This window comes from Lepidothrix coronata, unplaced genomic scaffold, assembly GCF_001604755.1.
Source record: "Lepidothrix coronata isolate B3197 unplaced genomic scaffold, Lepidothrix_coronata-1.0 Scaffold17, whole genome shotgun sequence".
NCBI classification, from domain to species: Eukaryota; Metazoa; Chordata; class Aves; order Passeriformes; family Pipridae; genus Lepidothrix; species Lepidothrix coronata.
Window position 1 is genome coordinate 1,486,682 of NW_016690197.1, and position 11,576 is coordinate 1,498,257.

Genomic DNA, 11,576 nt, shown 5'->3' on the forward strand with positions numbered 1-11,576 from the left:
CAAAAACAATATTGCACCTAATTTGGGGCCGGAGTGGCCCAGAACTTGTTAGTGATCCAGCCATTTAGGTTTGGCAATATGCAAAAAAGTTAAACAATATCAAATTGTTTGAATAGGCACCACAGTTTAAGGTGCCTATTTCTCTTTGTTAAGAGTTCTTTAAGTGCTCAAAGGTAGATATTTCAAAGAAATTAAAGACAAGTTGTCCTTTTTCTTTTCTGCTTAGACATTCTTATTGCAAAATATATTAAAAGTGTTTCTAGGTAAGCCTAGTACTGTACTACTAATTTTGAAGTTTTGTACAATAATAATTTATCCAATATGGTCACCCACTTCACTTAAACAGTGCCTGTTAGGAGGCTAATGAATTTAAGAATTACATCAAACTAATGAGAAAATATGATACACTTCAATATTGTTGATACATGAGCTGATAAGGTTGCTTTTTTGTTGCAGATATAATAATGTATGAGAATCTTTGGTGTGGAGAAATCATGCTTCAATCTACATTTACCAGCCAGTTACTGAATCTGGGGAACTGCTCAACTCTCAATCCAGAAGAATGTAAGATTATAGTGCATAAGTTTCCATGAAAATCACAGTAAAATAGCTATTTAAAGTATTCTGTTTTGCTGGCAATGCCTCACACATGGAATAAAATGGAAATATGTGCAACTGAGAGGTACAAAACACTGTAGAAAAGTATGACAGGAACACCTGTGGACAACATGTGGACATAATGACATCAGATAGGCATGTGGAGTTTATGGTAAAGTTTGGTGGTTACTGCTCAAAACTCTGAAAAATTGAGTTCTGTGAGTTCAGTTTAAGAAAGAGCAGTTATCCCAGGACTCGACCATTTGATGTCTGAAATTGCCCAAGGATTAAACTTTTTGCAAAAACTTCAGAGGCTTAAAGAGTAAGTAGATCCATCCAGGGAAAGTAATTCATTATGGGAGACTAAGGAAAAAATACAGTGGAAGTACCACCATGATTGCATTGTTCTTACTGTCTTTGTGATGTCCATTGTTGCCAGCTGTTTGAGGCAGATTCTGATGTAAATGGTCAAGAGCAGCTATTCCTCTTACCAAGCTATGAGACAAGATTTCTTTGCTGTATTTAGTGTAATTTAAAGTATTGTACTTAGCTTAGCTTCGGGATGTTATCAAGAGGAGGCAAATGAAGTACAGTTTAATTTCAGATCGTGTTACACATCTCAAGGTTTTCTTGCCTTAAGATTGTTCTGAAACAGTTTTGATTTTATGAGTGTAAATATGTTCCAAGCAGTAAGTTTTATACTTCTAAGCATGAAGAATAGTATGTAATTTTGACTTTTTTTTTTTCCTATAAGTTTATCCTTTAGGGGATTATGGTGTTCTCCATGGCTTATTGGCATACATATCATCAGAATTTCCACACTTCAGAGACATTCCACGAAGACAAGTTCAGAGACTGGATAGTGTTCAGTACATGCAGCTAGATCAGCTCCAGCCAAACACATTGGTGCACTCAATCCTGAAAATTATCGACATTGCTGTATTAACAGGTGAGTTCACGCACTGGACTTCAGCTTCTGCGTTGGATGAAACTTAAATAGTAATTTTGCAAGGCAAAATGTTCTCAGTGCTTGACTTCAAGCTTTGCACATGAATTTGATCATATTGCACTATCAACTTGTATTAGTAAGATTCAAACTTTTACCCACACTGTCAATATCATATTTATTCATTATAATTGGAGAATTTGGAAGATAGAAATCTTCATATTTGCTATAGTATGTAAATCTCAGAGCTGTTAGATATTTAATGCCAGAGGTCTTGTTGAAAAATTATTTTTTTATTAAGGATACTGTAGTTTTAGTGTGGAACTAAGATAGGCAGTATGCTGGGTAAGAGTCACGTAGAGATCCTAATTGTTTCAATTTATATGTACTGTTCCTAATACTTGTAGTGTGCCTTGTACATGACTGTGGTTTTCTTTTATGTGAAGACTTCTCGAGAAGTGCTTTTTAGTGTATTCCACAGAAGTTACAGGAACTTTAACTTTCAGTTATGACAATCAGTTGCTGAGAGGTTGAGTAAAATTTGTTTCTACTCAATACAAGCCAGGATGAGTGGGAGCTGAAAGATGCTCACATACCTATTTTTTCAGAGGGGGGTGTCCAGTTGCTGAGTATTTAGGTGGATAAAAGTAATTTAGTCTACTTTATGCACTCCTTCAAACTAGATTCATGTTGCTGAAGAAATCAGATGGTTTCCTGTCCTGAAGAAATTGTAGGTGTATTCTTCTTCCCTTGCAATTGCACTGTAAAATATGATAGCAACATGATTTCACCTTAATACTGGGGTTACATGTTTTTACTGTAGAAGTAATGTAATTTCAATTTTTTCAGAATCTGTGTATAGCTACAAAGGTGGCAGGCAAAGAAAAATTATTTTAACAGTAGAACAGAACAGAGATCAACGCTATAGGATGGTTCTGTGGGGAGCAGGGGCTGCCTGGTGCCCTCAGCTTCAAAGGAAAAAAGGTAAAGTCCTTGTACCTGCTGGTTGCTGTAGAAGGATTTTTGTGATGCTGTTAATATCTTTAAAATGTTCTGCTGGTAACATTTGCTATTCAACCTTTAAATACTTCCCTTGCAAGGGTAACATATCTGATAGCAATTCTAACATGTCTACTCTGTTTAGGAGCAATGCCATCATCATCAGAATTTGAATGCACTTACCTTAGAAGACCGAGGAGACATAAATATTTAAAAATTTGAATCTAGAGACAAGATGCACTAGTGCCTGGTTATCTAACTATTAAAAACCATGAGTGTTAACTATTACAGTTTTGCTGGGTCTTCCTTATCGATGTCAAGTTTAGCATGAATTGCTGGTTTTTTCTACTTCTGATGTTCATTCTCTGCTTTCCACCTTGCTGCAGTGTCAGGCTTTATATCTGAATGGTCTTGCAATCTAGTCTGGCTGTAACTGCCTAAAACCATCTCTTGCATTAATTACATAGCTTGTGTTTCAGCAGTGACTGACTGTTACCAAATTCTGACTTTTTCCTGGCTTTGTTCTTTAAAAATAAGTGAAAGTAGGTTTTTGTTAAATTGATAACTTCAGTTTATGCTTCTGATCAATGAATACACTTAGGAAGTAAATGGTGCATTACTTGAAATGCTGAATATGCCTGCCTAAAAAGCCAGCTTTCATACAGTACAAGATAAAATCCATAAAGGTTAAACAACTTCATAGTGAATCTTTACCTGTTAAATTCTGACACTCTGAATTCTGCCAGTTCTACTTCAATTTATAAGTAATCTCCATTCCTGGAAATCATTTTAACTGCAAGACCTACCCTTTTAAACTACTTGAAGAAAATGGTCCAATTCAAGCAATAACTTTTCTATGTAATGCCTACATGGCTCTTATTTTTGTGCATACCTGAGTGTTAGCAGGTGTATACTGTTTGTTAGATGCTTAGAAATCTTACAGAATTCAGTCATCTAGAATATTACTTTTAAAAATATAGAATTTGATTTTTTTTGGTAGCTGCCAAAAGAGGATACCAAAGGTAATTTATTAGACACAACAATATATCATTCTCTGATGCTTAGAATGGAAAAGTATAACATGTAGATCTCTGTAGTATTGTTTGTGTTTGTAAACCTTGTGTCTTATTCTCCAGCTAGTGTTCTGTGCATCTGGCAGTTGGCATTTTTATGACTAAATGATTATTTGAAATTCAAGATGGGGGATTGTTCAAATACTTAATTGTGTACAAACCATGAACATTTGATTCCAGTAAGATAGCCAAAAAGATAAATTCACAGGATACTAGAGCATACACAGTACAGCAGCTAAATAGTGTGAGTGGGCTACAGGAGAACCACGATGTCCACAAAGTCCTTGGCAGGAGTTGTACCACAGCTCTGCTATGTGTTTACTGGTTGTATGAGCAGATTAGAAACTCCTTAGTCTTGTAGAGGAAGGTATGGAGACATCTAAATATCATTTATTTTTCATCTCTTGCTAAAAATCAGTTTGGACTTCCAGTACACAGTCATCAGACATTCAGTTCATGATTTACACTCACCTGGTTTAGATTGCCAAAAAATAAAGATGTATTTCATTAAATATGTTTCTGTAAACTTGATTACTTATAGTTTACTCACGTTTCTGATAGATTTTTAGTCAACAGGGGAATGTTGAGGATCTCAGTAATAGTTTAATTCAGGTGTCAGCCAAATCTTGTTCCCTAGTTAGACTCTGTCCCTTATTTCTGTATATCCCCTCTTGCCAAGTGTCTGTTTGTTTCCTCCTGTTTAGATTTTCCCTTGGTGTTGCTGTAGTGTTACTGCCTGAAACATTCCTTTGGACTGAAGCGTGCTCAGTTCTTGAGGGCTGCAAGATCTCTAGTCAGATATGAGGTGCATGAAACTAGATGAATGCTCAGACAATTTTTTGGAAGTATTTCACTGTAAAACAGTGCATCTGACAGCGCATTTTTCATGGGCTTGAAGTTGTAGCATGTTACCACCAAAAATCAGGCTCTAATCCAAAACAGGAAAATGCTAAAACTTGTAAGTGACCTTGGCTTGCTTTAAATTAGCCACAGTATAAGAAAATATACTCTTCTGTTTGCTTTCTTTGTTCAATAGATCACATATGGGACTTCAAATACCTTCTGGTCCAACGTAGTTCTGTCTCAGGTGACTTGGAACTGCACACAACTCCATGGTCATCCTGTGAGTGCTTGTTTGATGATGACAAAAGGGCAGTTGAATTTAAAGAAAAGTTTCAGAAAAGCCAAACATCCCTCATGCAGTTGACAAAGCTCTCTGCACACTTGGAGGAAAAATGCTCAGGTAACTGTTGTCCGTAGTTCTGTAGTCTCTTGTGCAATGCTTAACTAAGCAGAATAGATGCTCTGCTGGTGAAGTAAAATGCTTATGTTTTAAGGTAGTACAGGTCTGGGAGTCTGAATTTATTCTGGAGGCTGCTGCTCAGTACTCAACCAAACTGATGCAGCCTTCATCTCATGAGCCCAGTGGTGAGATAGGTGGGGTGTGTGGTACCATACAAAGACAGCTTTGGAACATAGGGAGAAATGCTGACTTTAGTTATCCGCACCAACCAGCCTTGTAATTAAATGATTCATCACTGAAAGCTTGTCAAATAGTATTTCTCCAAAACTAGAACTCTCTAAATCAAGAGTAAACCAGCTACTGCTATTGAAAACTTCTTACAAAAGAACAAAGAAAACATTTTACGTAGTCACCCCCTCCCAGATAAACCTAAAAGATTGCTGGGTTGGTGTTAAATTCTAGGAAGTAACTAAAGTTGGTGTTGCAACATTTAACTGTGGTTTATGTTAAAATAATGGAAAGCTAATTTGTTAAAGCTGTGATTTTCAGTGTGGAAAGAAAATCACTTGGAAATTATCTGCACAATTTTGTTGTCTTATTCAGGCACTTCTGTAGAGGCATCTATGACAATACAACCTGAAAATGTAGTATTAAAGTGTACTTTTATACATTTTAAAATAGTATTTAACCACAGTGATTTTTCCTTACGTAAAATATCTCTAAAAATATGAGCATGTGTTACTAAAGGGAAAAAAAGGCAGAAAGTTTTATTGATAGTGATGTTGGTTTTGAATCAGCTGCAGCTCTTGCTTTTGCTTTCAGTTATAAATAAAACTGAATTCATATTTGATTGAACTTGTTTTTGTAGGAGTGATTCAAGTGAAAGCCCATATCTTAGAATTGAAGTTTACCATTTCAACTGGTCAGTACAAGCAACTCATCTTCTCTGCTGACACTTCACTGGAGTGTGTTTTGGCTTCTCTGCCTATGATTACATATTCAGGTTGTGCCAAATGTGGTTTGGAACTGCAGGCAGATGAGAACATGATCTACAAGCAATGTATTAGATGTTTGCCATACAACAAAGTAAAAACATTCTACAGGTAAACAAAATAAAGCTAAAATACTTTTTACTATTAGGGAAGTAAACTGCAACTTTCTCCATTTTAAGTTCCCCTATATATAAAATTCTTTATTTAAGGTGTGGTAAGCAGTCCTTGTCTTTCTAAGTGAAATTGAATGTTCAAGGAGTTTTTCCTGAATTGCTGTATTATATTGTCGTTATTTGTGTGTGATATTCTTAGTTTAAATTGTAACTTTTTAATTTCTTTGAGTACTATGTCATACAGAAATGACGTTTACCCAGTACTGTGTGAGATGAAGCTAAGATGGAGTAGAAGCTTGAGGACCGAAGGAAAACTTAAAGAGTCTTGTTCAGCCTGAGTTTGAAATCGTGGGAATGCAGAACCATATTTTTAAACTGAATAATCAGTTTTAGCCTTGCAGAAATAACATTGATAAATGTTTTCAATCAGCATTCTCAGAGAGCAGAAATACTGAGTTATCACCAGATGGCACTGTGAGACACATACATTCACACTTAGAGAAAATAAACTAAGCGGATCCAGTTGATGTAGGAACATTGCTATTAACTAATTGTTCAATTTTTAAATTTATCTTGGGCTTTCAAAATGTATCACAGTGACTTAAAAGATGTGGAGCTAGAGAATGTTAATTGAGACGGTCACGGATGTAACAGAATTGTAGAATATGTAAATTTTCTATCTAAATTCTTTCTCAAATTCTTTCTAAACTCTTTCATAGTGAGTTTAATGAATCATTGACTTAAATACTAATATCCTCTTTATCTAACAAGGTAGGGAATTAGTATTTTTCCTCTAAGCAAAATGGTCTTGCATCTTTAAGTTTATATGCTGTTTGTTTTCCTATCAGGGAGGATTAAGTGTGAAGAGGTTTTTTTTCTTAACTGGAAAGGTTCCCACACTCTGTCATAAGATTATAGACTCTCAGTGGGCCTGAAGGACCTCACTTTGCTTCTTCACAAAAGGTGGTAGAAAAATGATAGATTTGTGATGTTTGTACTCTCAGCATGTGAACACAGCTGGTGGAACTTACATGTCCAACTTTTTCAGAGAAAAGCCTGTTGTTTTTACACTGAAATTTTGCTCTGATTAGATTAATAAGAATCCATCACCTTAGTAATATTTCCAGTGAAGGATTTTTTTATTTGTTTAATGGTTTGTGAAATCATTTGGTATTTGTCATGGTACAAGTGATGTACCTTGGTATTATGTGGCTATAAAGTGATGTATTAAGACAGATTATATTGGGTGAGGTTGATATAGATGATACAATTCCAAATGATCCACCTAAGCTCATCTCCCTACTTTGCATTTCAATATGTTATGTAAGCATTGTATATTTGTAGGTACATATACTTAGATATAAACACTTATACTTAAAGTTCAGAGCCATAAGTAACACTTATAACAGTGCATTTCTCATTGTCTTCCAAGGAAGACGTCATAAAGCATTTTTTTCAGCAGTTGTCTTAAAGTAAGGCTTACTTTAGAAGTTACTTTAACATTGAGTAGTAAATTCAGTATATACACCTCAAACTGATTCCAGTGCTACAGATTTGACAGATGAGCGCATAGAGATTTTCTTGTTTTTCGAGTTCTTGGTGTTATGTTGCAGAGTAATATTAAATTGTCTTACTTTCAGAAATTTTGCTTCAATAAAAAACCCAAAATGTAGCAGCTGTCTTTCAAGAGACTTTTGTTTTCTGATCTAGACCTGCTCTGATGACAGTAGAAGATGAAGGATATGAAATTTATGTTCATGTCGTGTCTGAGTTGATGGAAAAAATCTTCCTCAATATTCCTGCAGACTGGCTGAACAGATTACTAGGTACTGTTTCATGAATTATTTATGATAGAAACGGGCAGCAAATTGACATCAGAATCAAAATTTTTAGTTACTGACAGTTTAAAAAAAAAAAACAAACAACCCAACAACCAAAATCAGAGAATATTTCAGTTGCTGTCTGAGAAAGAAGTTCAGAGTACAGGTGGCAGCTACAAGAGGCGAGATGCTGTGAACATTTACTATATAACTAAATAGGTGTAACTGTATAGCTAAATATTCAATAGCTAAATGGATTCCTTATAGGCAAAATAGAATCTTTTAGCAGTTTTTATAAATAGTTGATGTGCTTTCAAGATGTGAAACACTGAGAAGTGGTTCAGACAAGCTTCACTTGATACATCCTGTTTGACCTGAGAGGCATTTTACGTGATTCACAGATGTTAACAGTTTGGTGAGAAACAGGCTCAGCTCGTTGTTTTTAAAACATAATTAAAAATAAAAGCTAATTTTCTACTCAGATGTTGAACTGCATTTCCAGTGATTCAGTGGAGCTTTTATGGAGATAGAACTTGAATGCTAGGTGCTGTTGTGAAAATCAAGTGTAAATTGAATTGTTGTCTTTTGCAGTGCCCTCCTCAGATATAACCTACAGCACAGTAGTAGCAGATCTGTGTCATTCGCTGCTAACAGATACAGAAGCATCCTATTTGTTGGAAATCAGGAGCCATTTTGTGCTAGATGAGAACAGCTACCCTTTGCAAAAGGATTTCCATCTGCTAAATTTTCATCCTGATCTTTGAAGTACTGACCTCTGCGGTAACTGAGTAACAAAGACCGTAAGAACACACAGATGGTAATCAGAAGAAAAACGAGTTAGGTGAAGGAGGCAAATATCTTAAAAAAAATTACAATAAAGGACTTTATTCTTAACTTATGAAAAAAGCAAAACCACCTAAAGGACTGATATGGAATATGTGCTAATAGTATATACTGCTGCTGTAATACTGGTGAATTGTCATAAAGTATATTTTTATACCTGTATTTTTATCTTAATAAACTCTTCCTGGGTATGTGTTTGCCTTTTTCTCCTCAGAAAAGTTCACTACAATTGGGAGACTGAATTTTCCTCAGATCTGGAAGATTAGAGGAAGGCAGACAGAATTCAGTAATATTTTAGTTATAAGATTTTTGTTTGTCTGATTCTATATGCTATCTGTAACTTAGTTATGTCTTTTGGTTTGATGTTGTGATTGTTTGCTTGAGCATTTTGAGTTCAGTAAGACTCGTGAGAAGCAGTCATCAATTGCATTAGAGAAACCCTAAAGATTGTTTTACATCCTGTCAATGCGTAGTCTCAGCGGGTTGATTTGATGCCTTGGAGCAGAAGTCATGTCCTCTGGATTGCCGAGCTCTGTGTGGGTAACCACCAAGTTCCATCTGCTGGGCTTAGGTCTCTCCAGCTGACAGGGACCCAACTGCCTCATTCTCTTCTCAGGGTTTTGCAGATCGCCCCTCTGACTCATGTTTAACAGCATTCCTTCTTGAAATCCAAGCTGCAAACATGATGCCATGGTTTGGTTCCTATCTTCATTTTAATAATTCTGTGTAAAAGTTATAGGTCCTGCTGCCTTGTGTTTACTACTCCAGACTTTTCTCCCTACCTTTCAAAGAGGAAGTCACTTTACTTTCTGTGCCTGGCACAGATATTTCTTCTGAAGGAGCTCTCCGATGCTTTATCACCCGCGGTGCATCTTTCTCCCCTTCAGTTTCATCAAGCTGCTGCTTTTAGAATGTTTAGGAGCAAGTGATTTTCAAATCTGGTCTCTCATTTCCTTAGAGGAAGGACAGATGAGTGCAGATGGCAGTGATCATTAGGCTTTTTAAAAGAATAGTATAGATATCATTGTAATTGGGAGAAAGAGGTAAGAGTGATCCAAAACGGATTTATAAATAAATACTCTGCTTGACTAGTGGTAGGGCTTCTCCAGGATCCTGTTCTCTAGAACAAGAATGTCACCATTATTCGTGTTTGTTCTACAGTGGTGGTGAATTGCTGCTCGCTGTCATCAGATGGGGTTGTACTGTCATGAAGTTACATGCTAGATTTATTGCAGAGCTTGAGAAATTCCTGTACTTGTCAATAGTAATGGGAAGCATTGAGGAAGCTGTCACATTTTCTATGATCTTGCATTTATTTGTTGTATGTTTCTTGGGGTTTTCTGTGCTATGCATATTTGTAAAAATTTAACATTTATTAGAGGAAAGGTACTTCTGGTGGGCACTGAGCAGTCTTGTAATCATTCCTCTTCCTTCATCTCAATTTAAGTCTCAAGCACAGGATCAGATAAAAGGTATATAAAAGGCAGTAGTTAAAAATAATTGCTACATCATTTGACAATAATACTGTATTGTAGCTCCTTATAATGTCTCTTGCTTTACTTAAATAGCTCTTGTTCAGGAAGAGTCAAAAAGGGTCTTTCTCATTTACTTCACTTGGATGACTGGTAAGTGCATTTAAATATGTTTCCTCATTATTTTAGCTGGAATTATTGAACATACAAGCTGGAAGCATTGTTACTTTAATATGTAAGAAGCAGAAAGGAAAGAGAATCACATTAGTACAGTGCATTTTTTAATTACATGGACGATACTGTACATCAAGTCAGATGACCTGTTAATAGGGACTGTACATTACGTGCATATTCCTGCACAAACTAGTAAACCAGCTGTCTGAAATGTTACTAACAGGTTGCTTTTAAGATCTTTATTGATATTATTTAAGTGATAAAGGAAAAAATTTCTTCCATGAAATTGTTTTATTATATTAATATGTAAAGTGCATAACTGTACAGTTTTCCTTCCCAGATCAAACATATTGCTTATCAGATTGGTTTACGGTAGTTTTGTAGGACTAAAATTTGAAAACAGCTCATTGGGGTTGAGGGTGCTGGTGTTACTCGTTTAGCCAAGATATAATTAGGGTTGAGGACTTTGTATAATTCAGTTTTAATGTAATGCATCTAGGCTCATCTTGTATCCAGGGGTGCAGTTAGCAAGACAGACTGAGGGTACCATGTAACATTTCAGATGGTGGATCAGGGAAGTCTGTTATCTTACAATTACTCTGTGATATCTTCTCATTCATAATATTTCCTTTAGATAATAACAATATTATCGAAATGGGAAAGCATTCTCATCTCTCCAAAGAAGTCCCATCTTTTTAATATATTTAATTAATTACTATTGTATCCTGTTTGAAAGGAAGTTGTTTTTATTTCAGCTGTAGAGATTATGGTCCTCTTGGAACACAATTGTACAAAATATTTTGTTGCAGTAGTCAGTCTGGCTGGCTTATGACTGTACAGTGTGAAAGGCACAGAGTTCAGGTCCCCAGTGAACAATCAAGAAGAGAAGAATGTTCTATTTTATTTTGATTAAGAATAATTGCTCCAAATTACTTTATGGAAGAGTAATTTACTTAACAAAGATAACTCTACTGCTAAAACAGATATATGCCCTGGGGGCTTAAGCTAATTGGATTTTCAATGTTCGAATGGTCATACCAGGTCAAACCCAAGATTCTTTAAATCAGTGCGCTGTCTCCAGCAGAGACATGTTTAGAGGGAAATATATAAGGGCAGGACAGGTCCTTTTCTTATGTTCTCAGAGTATTCCAATACTCATGGAAACCTCCAATCACTTGTGACTTCATGACTTCTATGCTTGTCCCTTCTATGCTTGTGCCAACACAGAGTGTTGTATGTTGGGGTCAGGTGAAAACATTGAACTGCAAGAAATACACTGTGCTGAGGGAAACAGGTGCTTCTGG

At 35.8% G+C, this 11,576-nt stretch overlaps 1 protein-coding gene across 6 annotated transcripts in view; it reads left to right on the forward strand.

Annotated features, from left to right (window-relative positions):
• FAM35A (family with sequence similarity 35 member A) overlaps positions 1 to 11,576 on the forward strand; it is a 46,191-nt gene that overhangs the window by 24,977 nt on the left and 9,638 nt on the right. For 5 of the 6 annotated variants that reach the window (XM_017807150.1, XM_017807149.1, XM_017807152.1 and 2 more), the window contains exons 4-10: positions 457 to 564; positions 1,352 to 1,546; positions 2,393 to 2,527; positions 4,652 to 4,858; positions 5,727 to 5,961; positions 7,674 to 7,789; positions 8,375 to 8,814. In XM_017807150.1, the coding sequence (XP_017662639.1) occupies positions 457 to 564; positions 1,352 to 1,546; positions 2,393 to 2,527; positions 4,652 to 4,858; positions 5,727 to 5,961; positions 7,674 to 7,789; positions 8,375 to 8,547 (1,169 nt within the window). In that variant the 3' untranslated portion in view covers positions 8,548 to 8,814. Of the gene's footprint in view, positions 1 to 456; positions 565 to 1,351; positions 1,547 to 2,392; positions 2,528 to 4,651; positions 4,859 to 5,726; positions 5,962 to 7,673; positions 7,790 to 8,374; positions 8,815 to 11,576 lie in introns of those variants that run through there. The other variant, XR_001873520.1, reaches the window with a different exon arrangement.